Source organism: Drosophila miranda, chromosome 5 (genome assembly GCF_003369915.1).
Source record: "Drosophila miranda strain MSH22 chromosome 5, D.miranda_PacBio2.1, whole genome shotgun sequence".
In the NCBI taxonomy this organism is placed as follows: Eukaryota; Metazoa; Arthropoda; class Insecta; order Diptera; family Drosophilidae; genus Drosophila; species Drosophila miranda.
The window spans coordinates 2,068,850-2,093,232 of NC_046678.1; the positions used below are offsets into that span (position 1 = coordinate 2,068,850).

The 24,383-nt window shown below is 38.2% G+C and overlaps 1 protein-coding gene across 4 annotated transcripts; it reads right to left on the reverse strand.

Annotated features, from left to right (window-relative positions):
- Positions 1-510: 510 nt before the first annotated feature.
- Positions 511-21,481, reverse strand: LOC108164397 (eukaryotic translation initiation factor 4 gamma 3). Of its 4 annotated transcripts, none has more exons than XM_033394268.1 (17): positions 21,314-21,481; positions 20,735-20,787; positions 20,467-20,668; positions 17,580-18,263; positions 16,235-16,882; positions 15,978-16,161; positions 15,800-15,914; positions 15,688-15,740; positions 3,462-5,809; positions 3,004-3,256; positions 2,793-2,950; positions 2,179-2,668; positions 1,899-2,122; positions 1,693-1,839; positions 1,398-1,620; positions 1,230-1,331; positions 511-1,153 (listed from the first exon to the last, which is right to left on the reverse strand). In XM_033394268.1, the coding sequence occupies exons 3-17, from the start codon at positions 20,542-20,544 to the stop codon at positions 1,092-1,094; spliced, it is 5,769 nt and encodes a 1,922-aa protein (XP_033250159.1). In that variant the 5' UTR covers positions 20,545-20,668; positions 20,735-20,787; positions 21,314-21,481; the 3' UTR covers positions 511-1,091. The 4 variants fall into 4 exon arrangements, with proteins under 4 accessions (XP_033250159.1, XP_033250157.1, XP_033250158.1 ...); XM_033394266.1 differs by having other exon boundaries at positions 17,580-18,275; XM_033394267.1 differs by having other exon boundaries at positions 17,580-18,275; positions 21,302-21,481.
- Between the last annotated feature and the right edge of the window lie 2,902 nt (positions 21,482-24,383).

The following is a 24,383-nucleotide window of genomic DNA, read 5'->3' on the forward strand; positions in this document are numbered from 1 at the left end:
CTGTGGCAATTTCAAAGATACGAGAAAATAAAAATCGTATAATCATTCTTAATGACCCTACCTTCCAGACTGCAGAATCTAAATCAGATCGGATCATTATTATAGACACACTCTTTGTCGTGCATCATGGGCGCTCTCTGGCGGACAAGAGTCATACTGATTACTGATATACTATATTAAAATATTTCGGTTGTTACCTACCTTTTAACTTGTTAATCTGAGTGATGAGTTACATGTAAATCTGAGTTACATGTGAGTATTTTTGCATCTGAAAAAGTGTTTTCGAAGTAATTATTAAACGGTCGGATTATGATGTCCTTGGAGCCTCTAGACGTTCTATTTTTTTTTACTGGATTGGCAGTGCTAGTTTCCTTTTTTAATTTTTTTGATTTTTTAGCACTTTATTTAATTCCGAAACAAAGAGCTCGCCAGTGTTATAAGGATGTATTTAAAATTTATATGAAACGGATTACAAATATGTTATTTTTTAAGTAAAATACGCATATAAAATTTATCCGTTTGTCGTTTTTCACCTTTAAAAACATTATATTTAAAACTTTATCGTTCTGTTCAAGTTACAAATAGATGGATAATCTCTTAGAGATAGAAACATAATCAATTATTCAGTTAAATCTATAAGCTGTACTGGGAAATTCTATTTTCACTTGAATATTTTTTTTGCACTTCCAAATTGGGATTGGTATAAATTTTCTAAATTCGCCTTTGCGTACATTTTGTAGCTGTCTATTTAATCGTATTGGCGAACTAGACTAGCCAAAGCATTTCTTGTCCCTTTTTGTGGTGTTCTATAGCTATATTGTAAGAGCAACCATCTATAACTAGAAATTTCCTCTGGGTTTGCTTTATTTTACATATGTTATACACTTTCATATTATTGCATGTACTCGTAATGCAAGAACCGCAATATCTATTGAGATAAGTCCATATCGAATCATAGGTATATTTTTAAAGAGCTCTCTTCACAAACCAGCTTTCTGTTTAATTAATTTTATTACAAATTTAAATATATTGTTTTTGTTTTTTATTCCCCTAAGTCGCTGTCTATGTCAGCTCTCCGAGTACTGTGCTGTTTAGTTGGTTTCATCATTGAATAATGAGTTAAAGAAGGGATTAAGACTTTTAACAGCAACGCCTAATAACGAAAAAAAAGGAAAATTAATGAATGACAAAGCGTGTATATTTGTAAATCTTCTTAAACTGCATCTTACCCTTTCCTGCTGATTGATCCTTTGAATCACGCCACTTACATAGCGACTCCTTCTGTATAACATAGGCATCATATAGCTCACCAATTAATTCACTTAATAGTCCTAAGCCAATCAAAAAATTATGAAAATGATAAAGCTATGTTCTCATTTATGTATGTATTTTCATACCTCTGGGATGCTCTAAGCTATGCACCAATAGTTGCATAGCATAGAGGCATTCCAATTGATGATCTTCATGCGAGTCGATGTATCGCTGCAAAACTGGTATGCAAAACTTTTGGAAGATTTCGGGCTCTAGTTTGTAACTGTTGTCCTTGTACACAATTGCAAAATTACTCAACGTTTCAGTCAAGCCTCTAATAAACAGTTTATCAGCCACCAAAATATTTCCCTGAGAGCAACATTCAATAAGGAATTATTTTCATTATTAAATTAAACTACTTCAAACAATTTCGAGCCTTACGTTACTGTAATCGATGATGCAGTCTGCCGTCGCTCCTTCCTTTAGCAAATGCTCTATATGTTCTATCACATTTTTAACGTGCTTCTCTGGGGTTTCGCGCTGCTCAATCACTGGCGGTTTAGACTCGTTTTCCACATACTCTAGTCTCTGTTTCAAATTACATATAAATAATTGAGATTACATATGTTATTGCATAACAAACTTACATTGGATTCAATGAAATCGATAACTTCGTTGTCAGGCATAAAGTCGGACCAGTGCAGGTTGAACTTGATCCACATACTACGAGTGAAACTCGGTCCTACTTCTCGTGTACAGTATGTCAAATAGGTTTTGAGGAACTTTTTACCCACATTTGATGGGCTGTTGTCTTTCAGATTTTTGTTCCACAGATCTGATACCGTCAATATTTTCTTCACAATTAGTGGTCCTACGAAGGAATCGATTAATGATCTTTTAGAACTGGAGGTCATCCTTTTATATTACCGGCAAATTGCAGAATATACAGCCAAAGTTCTGGAATATCAAAAATTAAATCGTTTGCGCACTCGGCAAATTCTTTGTACGCCAGTCTAAAGTGATCCACGGAGATGTAGTTCTGTTGTATTAGATGCGCCACGGTAATGGCCAGGTACCGCCTGTACTGTTTGCCCACATTGGCCAGATGTAAATAATCCGTTAATATGTAGTACAAGAAACCACAACGCATGTCCTCCGGTACCCGTTTCATACACGCAACTACCGTCGGATTTACACCCTTGGAGGCTGCGGAAAGCTCTATCATTTCCGAGACAACCGCCTTGATCAGCTTTATGTCAGCATCACTGGGCTCGCTGAACACGGCCACAGGGGCCACAGATCGATTTATCTGAACTGACGTTGCAGCGGCACTGGAACTGGACGCAGCCGACTGCTGATCGCCACTTCTGTAAAGGCCTCCAACGTTGACAGCGGAACTTCCTAGTGAGCTTTGTGCCTATTTGTAAATTAAATATTTATAAAATTATTCAGTGGAGACCAAGCATACAATATAATTCATGGCGTCTGAATCATTTCCATTTTATTAGATTGGAAAAATTAATTAAGAATGTGTTACTTACCTTGCCAGTAACTCGAACTGATGGAGCCTGTTGTGTATATTTTGAGTGACTAGCAGACTTTTGAACTGAAGAGTTTATCAATCCGCGACCCTGCTGTCCAGCGCGAGAGGATGAATTCTCTCGCGATCCCTGTGATGATCCAGTTCTCGAGTTGAGACCTAAATAATTGGCATTTATTTTGAGTTAAATTTTACGAAAAAACAAACAGTACCTCTATCGCCATAACGATCACGCTCCATAGATCCCTTGTTGTATGATCCCTTGTTTCTGGGGCCACTGCGGTCACGGTCACGATCCCGATCCCGTTCGCTGCTATTCTTATCCACTAGGGACGACAACAATGCAAAGGGATTGGATGGCGTAGTTGTGGGAGCAGAAGATTGTTTCGCAGCTTCCATATTCCAAATAAATTGAGTTAGACCACCCATTTTTTTGTTCTCTATGTTTTGGCTTATGTGTAAACTCTGAAAAGAAGAAATCAAATAAATTAACAACCAAACTAATGGACTGTGTAACTTAACAAATTTAAAACAAGAAAGTAAAGGAATGTTCACTTGGACTTTTTTGACACCAAACGAACAGAGCAAGGCGAACCTTTATCGACTGTAGTTCTGATTCTGGCCGATTGTTACAACTATTAATGACATAAGTGAAAAAAACGCGTCTTACCAGACCCTCCAGTTTATTGCTATCAAGAGCTTGAGAGCGGCTGCCCTTGCTTGTTTGTACATGCCATATGTCATCGTTGTTTCCGTTAGAATGACCAGCACCACTGGAGCCACTGCCTCCGCCTCCGTTGTTTTGCTGCTGGTGTCGCAAGTTTCCATTGTCACCGCGCTGACTGTGACTGCCGGAATAGCCGCTGCCAGAACGAGAATCTCCGAATCGAGCATTGCTGCGATCGTCTCGTTTTCCCGATCCTCCCTGGGACCCAACGGGGGTAGTGCCGGAGAGCGGACCGAAATATTGCGCCGATAGCTGCTCGTTCTTGGTCTCCTTTTCGATTTGTCCCATGGTTTTCGGTGCTTCGTTGCGTGTCGATTGCCATTTGTTCTTGCGCAGATCTATCACGTCTTGGAGCATAAACCGCACGCGGGAGCTTACTTTGGCGCCGTCTTTGTCGGTCTTGGAGGCGATTGCCTGCATTCTGGCTATGGACTTCTCCAGCGAATAGCATCGTGACGGTTCCTTAGAGCTGACGGGGGTCTGCTCGAACTTGGCCCCGACGGTTGTCAGCAGCTTGCAGAGGCACTCAAGCATATCCTCCGAGTGCGGATTCAGCAGAGTATCAATGCAGGAGTATATGATTTTACCAGTCAGCATAGATATCTTAAAGAGCTCCCCAATAAATCGAACCGTGCCTCCGGAGCGTCTGCGTATTTTTCGCTCTTCCTCCTCCAAAAGTGCTTCAAGCTCGGCTTTTTCGTTCGGATCGTTGCACTTTTTTATCTTGTCTACAACTGGCTGTAGTTTCTTCTCCTTTGCGGTACTTTGTGAGACGTTCTGCGTGAACTCTCGCTCCGTTTTGTCCAACAAGGCATTCCGGAAGTGTGCTAGATTTGATTTAGTGCCGCTCTCCATACGCTCGTCGCGAGCTTTCACTTCACTTATAAGCCGATGGCACAGCCTGGCGTACGAAACCGAGAAGTTTGGTTCGTCAATGGCCTTCTCAAACACTAAGACAATAACCTCGTCCATCTTGTCGGGCGTATCAATCTTCAATTTGATTATCTCCTCGACCAGCGTATCGAACCGCTCGGGGGTAAGCTTGTTCAGAATACCCCTGACCCGTCGCACCAACTCATCCTTCTCTTGAGTGGCCTTCACGTCTGCACTACTATCAGACTTGTTTACGCCTCGAGGACGCCAGGCATTCTCGTTCTGATTCAGTTTCACGTCCTGATTCAGTGACAGGTTGACATGAATCATACCCTTCATGCTGCTCCTACCACCTCCACTTTGCACACCCGACATCGACACCTGTTTGCCAATGAAACCCCCTCCCGACTCGCTGTTGCGACCTCCAATCACACCAACCATCGACTGCACTCGCTTGTTGTTGTTGTTGTTGCGGATGAACGACGGCATTAGGTTTGGCTGGGGCAGTATCGAAACGTTCTTTACTTCCGGCTGTATACGCGAGGCCTTTGCCTCGCGCAGCTGCAGCAACTGCTCGCGATCATATTGTTTCTTGCCACTGGGATTGCTGGGTGACCATTGACCCTCATTGTAATTAATCAACGATGATAAAACACTTTCTGAGACTGTGGCTGTGCCAGTGGCTTCTGGTTCCAGTTGCAGTTTAATATCTTCTTGGAGTTGAGGATCGGCAAAAGACTCAGGCTCCGTCTCTGGCTCTGGCCCTGCCTCAGGTTGACGCTCAGGATCTTCTGCGGCAACACTGGACTGCGACTCTAGTGCCAGCTCAGAGAAAGGCGTCGTATCCATTGCACCTTTTGATAAAAGTTCTTTAGTCGTTATTTCTTCTACTGTTTTGGATGGTCGGGTCTCGCCACAAATCTCTTCTGCTAATGCCATCGGCGCTTCATCAGTCTCATCAGGGGCACTTTCGAAGATTTGTTCTGGCTGTGTTTGCTGTATTTCACTCTGGTGGGTCTGGGTTTCCTCAGCTGCGGCCTCTGATATTTCGGTTGAAGAGGTGTTCTGAGAGATGGCTTGGACTGTGTGAATCGACTTGGCTTCGACGGAACCCACCGAAGCGGTATCAATGCTCGCCGTCTCCGACAGTTCAACAACGTCAACAGACAGATTTGTTGATATCTCCAATTTTAGCAAATCGGATGAAAGGTTCTCAGTGGGCAGCACAGCAGCTGAGGTAACAATGTTGGTTCCCTCCGTTGCGGCGACTGGCACTTCCGCTGTGATCTGTGCAAGCGGTGGCTCCTGCTTCTTCTGCTGGGAAGTGGATGCAGTCTGATACGATAGGTTTTGCTGAGTAGCCTCCTTGGTTGTTTTGGTTGCAGCGCCTGGCTTTGCAGCTGCATCATCCGCATCAGCTGGAGAAAATAAATGACAAAGCAGACATTTGATTTGTTAATTGTGTTTACTGTGCAAAATGTAAATATTGAATCTTAATTTTGATTTCTTTCGTATTTATTTAGATCCGGAAGTGAAACAGTTCGTAACTGACAGGAAGCATAATATTAACTCAACTGGGTTTTCGTTTAAGTTTCGACGATTGCTTTCTCCTAGGAGACACCTTAAGGAGCAATACCTTAAGTGACACACAGTTAATATTTGGTTAGCGAGTCTGATTATGTAAATTTTAGCGTGGACAAGAATAACCTTATCCTCTGAACCATATACCTTGGCACCAACCAAATTGAACCAAACTCTGAAATATGCGGTTTCAGAGGTATTTACATACATAGTTTACGAATTGCCAGTTTCGGACTTCGAGTTCAGGATCACGAAGAGTTAAACTTTTGGAACTTTTCGCTGCGTAGCCACTAAAAATTGATTTCTTCCTTTTAGTTATAATAATTATTCGATCTGATCTCTATGATAGTGCGTTTTTAATTTTTCGTATCTTTAAAATTGTGCATGCCACAGATTTTCGTCCCTTGTAGGGGAACACTTGTAGCAGTGACATATCACAGAAGTCTGGATACAAAATTTCGTTGCTCTAGCATTTAGTCTTTGAGCACTAGGCGCTCATAGGGACGGACAGACAGACATGGCTCAATTGACTCGGCTATTGATGCTGATCAAGAATATATATACTTTATGGGGTCGGAAACGCTTCCATCTGGACGTTACACACATTCAATTTCACCACGAATCTAATATACCCCTATACTCATTTTGAGTATCGGGTATAAAAACAGGGTGCTGTTAAACGTAAATATGTGTTCAGCCCGGAATGGTCTATACAGCTCAACACACTGGATTTAATTATTGCATCAGCTTTTTATTCTTTGTTTCCTTTCGTTCGTGAAGGAAGCGGCTTTCCGAAAAATTTGCTGCACAAACTAGAACAATTCGCCCCTGGAAAAGTCTCAAAGACAATTCGACCATTTAAAAAAAAAACCCCGAAGTGAATTTGCTGCATATCCGTTTTCAAATAAGCTAGATCTAGCCTTAAATAGGCTAAAATGGCAACACTCACATGAGCCCTTGAGAAATTAATTTTCGTTTGCGGACACTTTTTCGGTCTTTTGGGTCTTCTATGAAAAGGCACAACAAAATCCAATATTTACCACAGAAAATTGGAGAATGGCTTAAATCGTAGAAAAATGATTTCTTTTAGGGTTATGCAAAATTGCACAGATGAAAATAATTAAGTGTGCGTAAGACTGTACGCCTTTTGATGTTTGACAATTCGGTTTCAAATAGTTTCAAATACATAAAGGTGCATATCTATTATGTATACAATGGATGAAACCCAACTGAAAGGGATGATATAGGACAACGATAAAGCTTTCTCTCTATGCAGTAATATGCAGAGTATGCAGTAGAGATATACGTGGCTCTCTTAATAGAATGCATTCGAATTGGACTGAATGAGTTATACGAGCAAGAATTAAGGATTGTGCAAAAACGAACCGAAATTAAAGAAATAGCATTGCCGAAAACATTTGAATTACTCCAATGGTTTTATGCCAACTTTGTGTACTTCATTGCTACATTGTTTTTCTTAAATTTTCTTTCTCCTTTTCCTTACGCCCAGCAAAACTTCAACAATTAAAAGACTCTGTGTTCTTTTGGAGCGTATATGTATATGTAAATATGAGTAAGCATAGGCAGAGAAACAATAATTCAGACTCATTCTTTTCCTCTTCATTCGAATATTGTGCGTCCGAGTAATCGGTCAAACTTTTCGTGGTGGCATTCGTTCATTTTGAGCATTGTTGATTCAAATTCCGGCTTATTGCAGTATATTTTAGAAAAACGTATAAAACGTCATTAAATGCATATAGGACCGCAACCTTTGTGCGGGTTCACGACCTGTGTAATTAAACCTAAAGTTAACAAAGACATCACCACAAAAAACGGATGAACATTTCTTTTAAATAACATATTGTATTCCCCTAAAAGTAGATTTACATTTTCCTTACAGCGAACAAACAGAACGTTCTGACTAAACGATGCTCCTTTAAAAACTTGAATAGTTTGATATTTTTGTGAATGTTATAGGTTGTTCCTGTGGTAGCATGTTCTTAGAGCCATTCATTTGTATACAATTCGGCATAACTATGAAAAAAGGAGGCAATATGTAGAGATATGTAGATCTGTCGAGCTAGTCTAATTGGGATTGTTTTTTATATCTACAGCTCTAAGTACTAAGCAGGAATATAAATATACACTTTATGCGTGGATAAAGGTCGAAGGGTACAACAATTGCACAAATTCACGGTGGTTTCATCTAGGGTTTTATACTATATAATATATGTCATTCATATACAAATCTGATGTACTAATTTACTCTTGTATTTCACCTTTATACCTAGTGGAGATCCTCAGTGCTTTCAAATAATCTAATTTTTAAATGAATATATGCCACGACTGACCAAAGCCAAATGCAAAATATAATAAAAAAAATACAGATACAAATTAAAGGCAAAATATGCAATGTAGTAATAATCTACAGGGCGGTTACATACATTATATATATGTTCATATGCATATAAATACGATTGAATATATGTATTTTATGTACATACTTATATACACGCATATAAGTATACTCATACTTATTCACGTTAGACGTGCGTTGTCTTACCGACCAACTGTCGCGTTGTTGCCTAGGCGCTATAGATAGACACAGATGATATCGACTCGCACTAACACTCAGGCACCCAGAAGTGATCACATCGAACCAATTTGCTACGAACTGAATTGCGAACGGAGCAACAGAGAAAGACGTCCGCCGACCGACTGCCACTATTCGCTAGCAATCTAAAAAGAAAAGGTCTAAACACACTCGCATCAATTATTATTCGGCTACGCACAACGATCGGACATGTGTGCGGAATCGGACTAATGAATGAACTAACCCACACAGAAGTGACCAGAACTGACCAGAAGTGACGATGCTAAAAGTTTATTATTCCTCGGCAGAGCAGTATACAAATCAGTAAGGCAAAATTGTGATTAGAGCCAAAGAAAAAACAAATACATATGTAGGTGTTCTTTTTAAAACGACAAATTCTTGAAATGACACCAATTGTCATTAATATCATACTATGTCGAAAAAGATTTTATTTCCTTGTCACCTGATCACCCAAGTTCAACTTATTCATCCAATAATGTTGCGACGACGTTGTCTTGTTTAAACTACTTTAAATCATTTTCGCAATCGAATAATGATAAATTGCATTTTGTGTTCTGATAACACGATTTCGAGTGAAGTACTATTATTATAATGAAGGATGGGGGGTTTCCATTTGACGGACCTTGAGCAAGGGGTACTAACCTTTCTAGGTTTCAAGTCTTCAATTTACTTGAATAAGGTTGTCATTGGCATAGAGGCGTGATGCCAATACAGCTTCCACTTTGTTTATACACAACTGGTCAAAATAAAAAGTAGATGTTTTTGAGCTTTCTTTCACGACTCAAACAACTTTTATAATACACAAAGAAAAAATTAAATTTACTTTTAGTTTTCTAACCTACCGTTGATTATAAAATATTTGACATAAGCATTTTTCACCTCAAATAGTATATAGTTTGTGATCGATAAAATGTAAAAAAAAAAAAAACAAGGGATGATCGAAAAATTAAGTACAGAAATTCTACACAGCCGAAAACGCGAAGCGTATCAACATTTGTTCATTGTTTTCGTATTATTAGTAATCGTACATATGCTAGCATACGGTAAAGCAACCTTATTTTTGTATTAATTTAGCGATTGTTTTTGGCATACTAGTAACAAGTAGGCGGCAAGTCTCCACTGAAATCTCATAACACGTGCTTAACCATTTTCCTTGTGTACCGGACGTCGAATTCCCTGCCTTTGGGCCGCCGTACATACACACTTGATCATAATAATAGGTACACACATCTACGTAAACTTTAACATAACAGAAAACGGTTTTATGCAATATATTAAACTTAAAATTAGTTCTCAATTATTCCTTAAGTATCTGTTTTCAATCAAATAAACTTGATTATATTATAAGATAATGTTATAAAAGAAAATAGCTCCATTTGTACTTCACAGTCAATATCATGCTGCTCAAAATAATAGGTACACTTCAAGTATTGTTATGAAAAAAGTTTGTTAACTGGTTATTATTATTTTGTTGTTGCCTAAATGGGATTTGATAGTTAATCTCCGATGTATCCACCTTTATTTTTTGTCACCTTTATAATTATTTTTGGCGTACTTTTATTAAGCGTCTGGCAGGTGTCTCATACCACAATTTTTGGATGCCCTCGCATAATTTTTGATTATTTGAAAATGAAAACTTAGCTAATTTTGTTTCGTAAATCTGCCCACAAGTTTTCGATTGGATTTAAGTCGGAAAATTTAAGAAGCCACTTTAAAACGTCTATTGTTTGGTCCTCAAAAAATTTGGTCAAAAGCTTGGATGTGTGCCTTGGGTCGTTATATTACTTAAATACCGAATGGAAACTCATGTTTTCTTCAGCATAAGATAGCATAACTGTCTGCAATCTGGGTTTGTATTGCTCAGCGTCCATTCTGTTCGTTGTCAAGAAAAATGGACCTACACCGTACCAGGATGAGCAGCCCCATATCTTTAACTGGCACCTCCATGTTTGACAAATTTTTTTTGTGAAACATGGATTAAAATTCTTTCTTTTAAGGCTTCCTACATTGCTTTCACATTCATTCCCTAATAAATTTATTTTAGTTTCGTCGCTCCATAAAAGGCTTCTCCACTTTTTCTATCCGGCGCATCCTGCGCAGTTTTTATGATCTTTAGCAAAAGTTTCCCCATGGCTAAATTTTTTTGACGCGTAAGTTGGACCTTTCTTTCTATTCTCCTTGGAAGGCTGGCTTGTTGTAGCCGTCTACGGATCGTTGGAGCACTAACTTCTAGTGCAATTTCTGATACAATAGCCTTTGACGACTTAAATGGGTCCTTATTCCTCAAAGAAAAGTATGTAGTGGTCACGTGTTATGGTTGTTTTCTGTGGCTTTCCGCGAGTTTCCTGACTAGGTTTTTATTTTTAAAGCATTTCAACAAAATTATGAAACCTTTTCATTAATTTAGCAATGGCCCGAAGAGATTGGCCTTCTTTTTTCAGACTAAGAGCCAATTGGGCTGTACAATAAGACTTTCGGCCTATTCTTGTAAAAAAAAAATAATTATTTGTTTATATTTAGACTGTAGTTAAATGAAATGGATGTTTAATTGCCAAAAAGCCAAGAATTTCCAAATTATTCACTTGATATTCAAAATTTACTGACACTGTACCTATTATTTTGATCAGCCAAAATGTGATGTCAACTCGCAATATCGCTTAAAGCTCTGTTATTCGCCGGTTTCCCTGTTTCATTTTTTTTGTCACGGAACTGCAATACATTGACAAATAAAACATACCAAAAAAAATTTTGTTTTCAACACTTAAAGTACGATAAAACTAATTATTAATGAAAAGCTTCAACGTGTACCTATTATTATGATCAAGTGTGTATCATCCGGAGTCAAAAGTTTTATTTTTGTTTCGTCGCTCCATAATATATTATCTATATCAATATCAATCTGAACAAAATATACCGAGCGCCCTAAACTTTTCGCAACTTCCCGAAGACTTCCCTTATTTTTGAAGATTCAAGGCAATCTTCTTTTCGGCCCATCTAAAGAACTAGTATTAACTTTCATGTACTTAAATATGCATATACTTACATTTTGAGTCGGACACGCCTATGATCTCGCGGGAAAAACTATTTAAGTCGTTAACTGCTTTTAATAAAAACTTATTTAATGTAATATCGCTGTGAAAGATATAAGTTTTGGGACAGCGAATTTGAAAAGGTAATTTTTAGCGATGAGAAAAACTTTAATTTATACGGTCTGTGACAGATCTCCTGGAAAGCGAACTTATGTCATTTGCAGAATTTTGGTTCACAAAGAAAACCAACCTCCAAATACGGATTGTAGTTTACTACGAAAATTCACGTAACTTAACAAATCGTTTTAGCACCCAAAACATTTACGTCGGCATAAAAAAGCCATTACAAGAAGCTCAATTAATTTTGTTGTACAGATTCTATTTTGGTTAATTGGTTAAAACGTTTAAAAATAATTAAAAGCAATAAATTCATTTTTAATGATATGAACGTAACTTAAAGTTCGTATACCGAGTTTTTGCCCGTCGAACTTCAGTGATATAAATATGTACATATGTAAAGGCATAGGATCAGAGGTGCAGCAACGGTTTGCAAATGATATTCCGGCTCAAGCTATTCAACGTCGGTGTCTTTAATAGCAGGGACACTTTACAATTCACTTCTGAATAGTCGAATAAGAAAAATTGCTCTATTGCCACCGTAAAGCATCCACCTTATGTTATGATATGGAGAGGTTTCCGATCGCACTGATTTAGAGAATCTACTAAATAAGGATCTTTCTTATGATTCTGCAGTTTTCTTGTATCCTCCAAATTGTAGATTATAAACGATCTTCTTCGATTTTATGTGGGAAAAGGAGCGGGCAATAATAGTATTCAAAATTTATTCAAGTGTCCATCAATACAAACGACACGTGCTGTTCATTTCACGATTTGCGAGGGAGCTAGGGGCCGTAGGAACTATTTTTTGGTGTCTAGAACTAAAAATTACACGGGGCGGACGACTCGGATATTGATGCTGATCGAGTCTTGGCTCAGAGTTGATCGAAACAACACCTGAATGCCTTCTGAAAAGTTGTAAGAAATTGTAAAACCAACATTCCATTTTCTATCCCTCAATGATGTCAGAAGTGGGGTTGAGGATGTTTGAAACTTTAGCAACTAAAAATAGAATTGGCTTGACATCGAGGAGTTCGAAAGCCAAACTATTGTACAAAGGATGATGCACCAGATGATGTTGGATTTCAAGGGTCACGGTGACCAACAGCAACACATTACATTATCTGAAGATCAGATAAAAGATCAAACGCAAGCGATGAAGTATCAAGGTGAAGCCCAATTACAGAGATTGGGAGAGAAATGGATTGGCTCCGGTACATCACAGCAGCAATATAGATAGTTTCCGTCAATTGGAATATCCGCTATATAGTTTTCATGGCGCAATTCGAAGGATTTTTAGCAGGGATTTGGAACGTTTGAACGTTTAACATACAAAAAAAAAAAAGTTAACTTTTGTCATATTTTTAATTTTTGTTATACCCGATACTCAAAATGAGTATTGGGGTATATTAGATTTGTGGTAAAAGTGGATGTGTGTAACGTCCATAAAGTATATATATTTCTTGATCAGCATCAATAGCCGAGTCGATTGAGCCATGTCTGTCTGTCCGTCTGTCCGTCCCTATTAGCGCCTAGTGCTCAAAGACTATAAGAGCTAGAGTAACGATGTTTTCGATCCAGACTTCTGTGATATGTCACTGCTACAAGAATATTTCAAAACTTCGCCCCGCCCACTTCCGCCCCCACAAAGGGCGAAAATCTGTGGCATCCACAAATTCAAAGATACAAAAAAACTAAAAACGCAGAATCGTAGAAGATGACTATATCTTCTAGAGTGCAAAATCTGAACCAGATCGTATAATTATTATAGCCAGAATCAACACAATACATCCACCATATTGAGGATACGAGAAAACTAAAAACGCAGAATCATAGATAATGCCCATATCTATCAGATTGCTGAATCTGGATCAGATCGGATCTTTTTTTTTAGCCAATAGGAACAAATCAATTTGCAGTGGCTACGCAGCGCCCGACGTCACGCTCAGACTGATTTTCTGTCTCTCTCGCACACACTCCTTGTCGTGTCGTTTAATATTAGCAGCGTCTGCCGGAGGAGAGCCACACTGACTAAGTATCGGGTATAAATGTAGAGTTGCGGTCTCCGCAGCAACTCACAACGTTCCCCCTCGTTTTATATTGGATTTGTGAGGAAAGTAGATGTTCGTTACACTATGAACGAAGCGTTTCCAACCCCATAAAATATATATATTCTTGATCAGCATCCATAGCCAAGTTGATATAGTCATGTCTGTCTGTGCGTGTTCCCGTCCGTCCGTCTGTCCGTTCCGTTGAGCGCTGGGACTATAAGAGCTAGAGCAACCAAATTTTGTATCCAGACTCCTGTGATAGACATACGCACTGCTAAAAGTTTATTTCAAAAATTTTGCCGCGCCCCTTTTCGCCCGCACCAAGGACGAATATCTGTGGCATCCACAATTTTGACATTTGTTTTGATATTTTCAAAAACTACATGGAAGTAGATCATTTATGTATTCCTTGGGTATAGCCATTGAATCCACCTTGTAAGCAAGGGGAAATGTGTTTGTATACCCGATACTCAAAATGAGTATTGGGGTATATTAGATTTGTGGTAAGAAGGAATCGTTTCCGACCCCATAAAGTATATATATTCTTGATCAGCATCAATAGCCGAGTCGATTGAGCCCTGTCTGTCTGTCCGTCCGTCCGTCTGTCCGTCCCCTTCAGCGCCTAGTGCTCAAAGACTATAAGAGCTAGAGCAACGATGTTTTGGACCCAGACTTCTGTGATATGTCACTACTACAAAAATATTTCAAAACTTCGCCCCGCCCACTTCCGCCCCCACAAAGGACGAAAATCTGTGGCATCCACAATTTTAAAGATATGAGAAAACCAAAAACGCAGAATCGTAGCGAATGACCATATCTTTAAGACTGCGGAATCTGAATTGGATCGTATTATTATTATAGCCAGCATCAAGAAAACAATTTCATTTTTTCTCGCCCTGTCTCGCTCTAACACACACGTAGCATAGGCGGCTTTGCTTAGAGTAAAACATTAGCGCCTAGATCTCAGAGACTACAAAAGCTAGAGCAAGCAAATTTGGTATCCACATATCCTAATATATCGGACTGAGACGAGTTTGTTTCAAAATTTCGCCACACCCCCTTCCGCCCCCGCAAAGGACGAAAATCTGGGGATATTCAAAAATCTCAGAGACTATTAAGGCTAGAGTAACCAAATTTGGTATCCGCACTTCTGTTAGATCTTACTATAAAACGTGTATCTCAAAATTTCGCCCCACCCCCTTCCGCCCACACAAAGGACGAAAATCTGTTGCATCCACAATATTGCACATTCGAGAAAACTAAAAACGCAGAACCATAGATAATGACCATATCTATCAGATTGCTGAATCTGGATCAGATCAGATCATTTTTATAGCCAATAGGAAAAAATCAATTTGCAGTGGCTACGCAGCGCCCGACGTCACGCTCAGACTGATTTTCTGTCTTTCTCGCACGCACTCTTTGTCGTGTCGTTTAATATTAGCAGCGTCTGCCGGAGGAGAGCCATACTGACTTAGTATCGGGTATAACTGTAGAGTTGCGGTGTCCGCAGCAACTCACAACGTTCCCCCTCGTTAATTAATATATTTATGTATATATTGTCGTCTGCCTATCTTTCCTATTTCTGTACTTTGTGTTGGTGAGTTTTCGCGTATTGAGAGACTGACTCGCTCAGAGAGGACGTTTGGGCTTCTCAAGGGAGGAAGTCAGACAGTTCCAACACTCACAGAAGAATCGATGGCTGATGAAATCGATTCCTCCTGCAATCATTACAGAAACCAATTCAATATTCCTCTGTACAAAAAACCCTATACTGTAGTAAAATTACTTTAATATTCCCTAAAACATTCCTGGGCACATCGTAAAAATCTATGAGATTTGGTTTTTGTATTGTAGATTTGCAGTAAAATTATTATATGATAATACTAGTGTCGTTTACTTACAAGTGGTAGAGACATGGGAGTCAGAGACGTTTTTAGGAGACATTATGGGAATTCTAAAAAAAGGTAATAGCTATAGAATATTAGGTGAATTTAGTTCATTTCATAGACGTACTTTTTGCTTCTTCCCTTTTGAGGCGTTGGCAATATTTCAACAGATGGTGCATCGGACATGGCAGATACGATTGGAGTCTGACCCACGATGTCTTGGCGCTGTACAGGCAATTGCTCTGAAAAGTAAAAGAGAGCAAGAATTAAAATTGTATGTAGCCAGATACGTAACGCACTCTCACCTATAGTATAAGGAGCGTTGGTTCTCGAGTCTGGAGCCTGCAGTGTTACGTTATTGGAAATATTTATACCAACCGAATCCTGTGTTGGAATACAAATGGGAGTTTCGGACAGAACGTCAGGAGCTGTTACTGTTGCTGAAGACGCTGTTTGCTCTGTGAAGTCATTGTCCGCAGTCGAGTTGCTCTGTTATAACAATAAATTTAAACAATATCGTAAAGATTTAAAGGTTCCAGCCGGTCAATGATAAATAACTTGCCTTATCGAAATCGTCTAATATATTTTTTTTAGTTGCCGGATCGATGATCTGTAGGCGATGCTGATGTCGACGCCTACTCGCTGGCTGCACTTGAACTGATTGCGGTTGCACGCTGGTTGGCATCACACCGACTCCGACCATTGGAGCCACACCAACCTGCCCCACACCACTGCCAGGACCACCCACACCCATGACAGTATTTGCTCCCTGTTGGACAGTGCCTGTAAGCAGCTGCAGCTGTGTCGAGGAGGCACCGGGACCAGCCAGCGGCCCATTGGGTCCGGACTGTACCGGTTGCATTGTGTTGCCCACATTTGTATTAACTGTCACGGCGCTACGTGTATGCGGCGGCGGCTGCTGCTGGAGAGTCGGCACGTACTGGTACTGGTAGTAGGGCATTGGAGCAGGTGCATATTGCAGGTGAGAAGTTGGAAATGTTTGCTGTCGCGGGTTGTATTGAGTGTACGGCTGCAACACCATATTCTGGTGTATTGCCTGCTGATACATAGGTTGTACATGGACGTGACGGGTTCCACCGGCGCCACCGCCACGCGGAGCATTAGACGCCGGGGGTGGTCCTCGAAATATGCCGCCACTTTGTTGATTTGAACGGGTGTTTCCTGAACTGTTGTTTCCCGTTGACACGTACTGTAAATGAATATGTAAAATGAGTTTAAAAAAATGTAATGTATTTAACGACAAAGCTAAAATTTTAAATCTAATTTTTCGTACTATTATCCGTGGTTGGCATACATAAAATTACACTATTATATCTAATTCTCATGTGATTTGTTTAATTTTTTTAAAACAAATATTAAATAATAAAAGCACCCTAAATATGGTTCTAATATGTGTTCTTTACGAATTCGTAAAGGGTTCTATTTTCAAGTATCATTATTTGTATACTAATATTGAAAAATTTTGAGGAGAAGTGTATATCAAAACGGAGCTAGTTTAAGCACAAGAATCCAATCTCATGTATCTCACTTTTTCCAATTTTAAATAGTTTTGGTGTACATTAAATTACTCTCGACAAAGACAGCATAAAAATGAAAATGTCCAATCGTAAAGCAAAAGAAGAAGGCTTGCTTCTGGGGCAGATAGCTTTGAAAGTGAAGGACCAGTTTTACTCGCACTCGATCATACGACACACTTCGATGCGCCGAAGATTAAGAGTCCTTGCAGTTTAGCAATAATACGGCGTTTAGTTGATTTATAAACCTTTTCAAGTATACAACCTAAATTATTGAACAACCTATATTATATGCTGGGTGTGGTGTCAGAATAAATGATAAGTTGAAGACCCAAGGCGATAGGGTCTACAGTGCTTTTTCCGTTGGATTACCTCTGCCGGCGCTGTTTGGAAGCTATTGCTTGACAACAGATTGCTGTTTTTGAAATCAAACTTCCTATTAGTATCAACACAACTGACGCCGACGTTTACGCCGACACCAACAAGATTCTTTTCGTGCATGTATGTCCCAGCGGTTGAACCAATAGCGACACCAATGCTGCTTCCAGTACTGGAACCGTTGCACACTCCGGCGGGAGAGTTGTTACTAGCCGCTACTGTACCGCTGCCGACGCAGTTGCCATTTTTATTCATGTCTGGAACGCTCATGAATCGAAGGTTTCCATCAAGGTTGCCAGATAACGCCCTGTGGCTTGCTATATTGTAAATAGCGGCTGAATTCAATTCCCCAGAGTTCAACGGACAGCTGTTCACAGTCATTATGTTAGCGCCGTTGCACAGTACAGTAGACTGCTGGGATCCTGCTGGTCCTGCTCCAGCCATGGGCCTGTTCACAACGTTAGCGTAGCTCTGTTGCTGCTGCTGTGTGTGCTGAAGGTGGTGGGGCTGTGGTTGCTGCTGCGTCAGGTGGGCTGACTGGTGAGTGGTCGGCGTTGAAGTCTTTAGTATTGAAACCACATTGTAAGCCTTATTTATCGGATACTGTGGCTGTGACGCTGTGTGGCTGTGCTGCTGTTGCAGGGACTGCTGAAGAGGCTGTGGCTTTGTGGGCGGCACCTGTGGAGCATACTTTTTGGACTTTTTATTGGCTGGCAATATCTACAACAGATCACAAGAGTTGACATTGTTTTCTGGACTCTTAAATTAAAACCAAATAAAATTTTTTTTTTTTTTAAATAAGGGCGAAAAAGTATTGAAATCCATAAAGGAAAATTTAAAAAACATCAACTAATCAGAATGCCAAGAAAGTCGACCATTCCGACTATATGCTATTCCGATTTGGTTTCTTTGTTGAACAGATAATTATACTCGATACTCAAAATGAGTATAGAAGGGAGCGTTTCCGACCTCATAAAGTATATACATATATTCTTGATCAGCACCAATAGTCGAGTCGATAGAGCCATGTCTGTCTGTCCGTCCGTCCGTCTACCGTCCCTATGAGCGCCTAGTTTGCCTAGCGCCCATAAAGGACAAAAATCTGTGGCATCCACAATTTTAAAGATACGAAAAACCCAAAAACGCAGAGTCGTAGAGAATCTATCTATCTTTCAGACGGCCAGAATGAAGAAAACAATTTCATTCTCTCCCGCTCTGTCTCTCTGTAACACACACGGTTCATGGTCGGCTTTGCCAATCGCTAAGTGAGCGCTTAGATCTCAGAGACTATAAGAGCTAGAGCAACAACATTTTGTATCCACACTCCTGTGATATCGAACCTGCACAAGTGCATTTAAAAATTTGGCCCCACCCCCTTCCGCCACCACAAAAGACGAAAATCTGTGTCATCCACAATTTTGAAGATATGGGAAAATTTAAAATGCACAATCATAGAGAATGACCATATCTACCAGCCGAATCTTGATCAGATCGGATTACTATTATAGCCAAAAATTATACGAAACGTTCAGACTGATTTTCTGTCACTCTTGCACTCTTTTTAGTTCAATGCTAGCGCCGTCTGCCAGAGAAGAGCCTTACTGACTAATTATCGGGTATAAATTTAGAGTTGCGGTCGCAGCATGACGAAGGACCGAGCCTAGGTCTTGACGCTCAGCGCAAAGTCTAATGTGCGCACTAGAGCCATTCACTGTGTGTATTGTGTTAATGAATTCGGGGTTTGAAAGCGATCACCAGCTGCGACTTCGGGCAATTTTCTTTCAAAGCATTTACTTGTAGCTAGATAATGTGCTATTTGCTTTCCACTGATATATAGCATTAGATTAAACAGTTAGCGGCATCCCAAACTTTTTAATTATTTCCAAGATGACATTTTGAAACATGCTTTCGCCATTAAACTACAAATTCATAAGAATCATGATCTTATTTAGGAATATGTCGGCCGTAGAAAAATACTTGGAATGCTTGTAATTGCATCGCCTCTTGTAAGATGTAGTCATTGCATGACAACTTCCAAGCGCAGAAAAAAAAATGCATCAGAGTTTTGTAAGTTGTACCAAATTGCAGGTAGTTTAGTTAACCCAGTATAAATACAGTTCTCTATTAGAATGGTGTTTCCATCAATTACATCAGACTTATGCTATATGCCCTATGATCTGGCCAAAAATATAAATGTCCAACAGCACAAACAAAACAAATCTGGATAGAGTGACTTGGCTTGCTATACTGATCAAAATAATATGACCATTAAAGGTTTAAATAAATAAATAAACTTCAGACTTTAGCTATAAAAACAAAGTTTTTTTCTAACAAAAATGCAATACGTACACCAGGTATAACAATAAATGATTTTCTTTTTTTGCTAGTAATATTTTAACGACATTTCAGTCAGGGAAACATTCAAATCAAAATCACAATTGAACAAAATCATAGAATAGAACTAATATTCGATTGATCCGAATATTATATACACTTATTACTGGCAGATAAGATTCATGGCAATTGAAAAATAATGTTTTTTAAATTGTAAATATTATAAAAATATCAATATGTATGTACACATAAGCGTAGACGTCCATTAAAAAAAAATTTGTATATTGTTAAGCTACATTTTTAGGTAAATATACCAAGTGCCTTGTTATATGAGAAAATTATAAAATATAACCTATTTACATAGTATTATCAAAACTTCTCCATCATCTTAAGTCAGGAGCGCTTAACGGATTTTCCATATTTCGCATCACTCAGCGTTATTTAAAGTCAAAGTTAGATAAAAGCTGGGAATGGAATTCTTTGTCGCCAGCCATCTACATCTACCGCAATAAAGTGTGTCTGTGGATCTGCTTGAGGTTTCACTTACCATATTTTGTGCTGAATGAGGCTGCATGGCTTTAGCTATATCGGATTGTGTTGATAAATTTGGCGTAGCTTGTTGCATTACGAATAATCCTAGAAGTGTGATTGTATCTGAAATCGCCAAACGGTTAATCTAGCCGCTATGCTGACGATTTCTGTGGCGATCTCTGTCCCACTGCAATGTGTCGTCACACAACCATCTGACTCTGGGAGAGTATGCATCAAATTCAAATGACCGATTTAATAATACCGCATAGCTGTAACCTTCTTACCTGTAAATGGATCAAGCTGTTACTTCCAGAAATGTTTGATCAGCAAGTGTCAACTAAAAAAGACATTCAAATATATATGTAAGTACCAAGTTCAGAGATATATGGAAATGTGTACGTATATGTATATGTACATATGTACGTATATATATACAATGTTGTTCGAGCTTAACTAAGGAAAATTTCAAGTGTCCAAACGCGCATCCATACACATACATACACATATATGTATGTACGTATGCACATACATAGGTCCCGACAAGTTTACTTCTCTTAGATTCTTGTCTTAAAACTTTACAACAATTTAGCTCTAAATATTTGCCGACGTTGCCGTTTGCTGATGAGACGCAAGACGCAAGCAAGATGAGCAAGAACCTCTTACAAAGGCACCCTATTGTACAAAAAAACGTGCATCTGTCTTTATTAGTTTATTTAATTCTACAAAGGGAAATACCTTTTAACAAAATAAAAGTGGCTGATATATACATTAAGAGTATGTTTTTAAATACCCGAAAACGTCGACTTGGCTTAATATGTCATGTAATTTTAGTTCGCAAGTCCTCGTCTTACCCTTTGATTTACCTGGAGCATATGTACGTTCCGTACCGAAGCAATTATGTACAAAAAAACAAAAGTCTCCACCCAAAGTGTATTATTGAACAGCAAAAAACTAAATTCTATTTCTAGTAATGTTTTTATAATCCAAAATCTACTTTTTTTTTTATTAATTTCCACATGCAATGTGTTCAGCAGTGTGACCGCGAATTTATCGATAAAATATACCGTCCGACCCTCAGAAATATACCGAAACATACCACCTCATTTTCAAAATATACCGTAAATATACTGACGAATTCAAGTTCTATTTTACATATACCTCGTTTTTGATATTCCGACGAATATTACTAGCTATATAGAACATTTGGCCATGCCATCATAATTTTATACGATTGGTGAATCTATTTCCTACTTGATTGGCCTATTTTTCATATTTTAATTCATTGTTGAAATCTTTTATTTGTCCCAATGTATACCAGAAATGGCCAGGACTATAATTTTTTAAGAGGACAAATTCACTATCGATTCCCTGCGGATCTTTAATAAGTTGAGGAAATCTTTTATACAGGTCATGCAAATTGGCCATTGACTATGTCTTCAGGGTTTAGGAATGAGAGAAGTTTAAAAACCTTCTCGTTAAAAGGCAACCTTTTCTTTAATTGTATACTCAACTCGATCAAAAATGACTGTGCTCTTTGGAAAAATGCATATTTTTCATTTCTTTCTAATTTTGACACTTCGAGGCTTACAATAATGCCCAAAATCATTTTTTGGAATTCTACGAAATTAACATTGCTGCTTGGATCTAGTAAATTTAAGTCAGTATTCCTTATATATAAGTCTTTCAAATAACAGCTTAACATTAACTTATAAGTTTCAGACATATTTTTATATATTGTGTGTTACGTTACAGCTTTGCTAGACTGAAAAATGATATTAAATCTATTTATTATATGCAAAAATATAGTCTAGAAAGTAGAAATATAATTTGACTGAAACGCTTTTTAAATTTGAGAGAGTGTATTCTGCAGATAAATTTTTACCATCTTAAATATACCGTAATATACCGAAAAACTGCTTAATATACCGATATACCGTAAATTTACGGTCGGCTCATTTTGGACCCAAAAAAATTCCGAAAAGTATCAAAAATACCGTAAGCGGTCACCCTGGTGTTCAGTGTAGAGATGTCAAACCATCGATGGCACTATCGATAGTATCAATGTTTTGGTGCAATTGCTACTGCTTTTTTTCGCTTTTGATATTTGAAGATCGCTTAGCAATCAGCCTTGCAACCATATAAGATCCCCGATATATACAAACAAGGATTTATTTAATTTTGCTTGAGAAATGCCTCTAATAGACTTCCAATCTTAGTTAAATAAACCCGATACTATCGATAGTATCGAATTTTTGAGTCATTCTATTTAAAACTATCGAGTTGCGCCACTTTCGATGGTTTGACAGTCAGAAATATACCATTTATATACCGTCTCATTTTCAAAATATACCGTAAATATACTGACGAGCTCTAGTTATTTTATACATATTCCTCGATTTTGATATTCCGTTGATTATTACTAGATATATAGAACATTTAGCCATGCCCACATAATTTTATCCGATTATAAAATAAATGTTCTAGAAAACTGGGTAAATTTAAGCTTTAATATTTATTGCATTGCTTACAACAAAAAAAGGTGTAAATTAGAAGTTCAACAACAATTTCCACTAAATTCATTTCTGTTCATGATACTTACACTCAAACTACACATTACCTACATATTAATTACCAAAGGCGTCACCAGAAGGGAAATTATGTACGTTTCAAACAGTTTTGCCCGTTTTTTTTCATATAAGCCCCATGGAAGCGCCAGTGTGAAAAGCGTCCGCTATCCATTTTTTGACATGCTTTTTTTCGACAATTTTGAAAAAGTTGAGATTTTGATTGCAAACGATCAGGAATTCGATGATGATGCTTTCTGCAGAGGGTGAGGTCAAACCGCGTCTTTAAATATACTGGAATATACTAGAAAATGTTATGAAAAGTATAAAATTTGCAAGGTGTGTGCGGTAGACATGGTGGCAAGAAAATCTGAAAATCACCTAACGTTAAAATATACGTTCTGACCCTCAGAAATATACCAAAATATACCGTCTCATTATCAAAATATACCGTAAATATGCCGATGAAAAAACGAACTTAGCCCACCTCATGATTTACGCCAAAATCTTTATTTTTTGTACAATCTCCTAATGGCCGCCATGATTTTTAAGGTTCTTCTTTTTTACGGTTTAACCCAGTGATCATCATTAGTTTTGAGTAATTTGATGAAATTTAGACTTAATCATTATTTTTGATAAAAAAAAATAAACTCAAATATAATGATCATACATATATTATAATAATTTCGCTCAAACTAAAACTTAACGGTAATTTACGTCTTCTATGTTAGAATTTTCGCAAATATTATTGCATAGCCCTGTGTAGGGAGCACAAACGCTACCCTTTGTGCTAAAATGCTCCTCAAATAAAAGATTTATGGTTTAAACCCTGATTTTGCTTGCTTACACTTTTTTCGGATACTATTCCTTAAGATGGTAAGGTCACCGACTTTGATAGTATACAGTCATTGTACGATAAAATGTTCAAATTGGAAAATTCCGACAATTCTATTAAGTTTTGCTATTCAAATGCTGTCTCTCCCATCGGACAAAACTATGTATAGTCAAAACTTTGCATATAAAAACGTTAAATTTAATTTTCGGCATAAGATTTGTTTTTTAAATTAATAATTTTTTAATACATCTTAACCCTGTCTAAAATTTTATATGGTGGTGCAGACAAGTAAAATGTTGCCAAATATTTGAGTTTATTTCAAAAAACGACAAATATTATAACAGTCAAGAGGAGGATGCTGAGGTGAACGATATACTTAGTTAATTGTTTTAACTTTCTTTAATTCTAAAACTGAATTGCTAAATATTGTAGAAATTAGCCTACGAATGTAGGCTGAGATCTTCCACTTGTATTTCCTCCACTTAAAGAACTTCTTTATCGAGTACAGTAAAACTAATGGATCCTTTCGAGGAG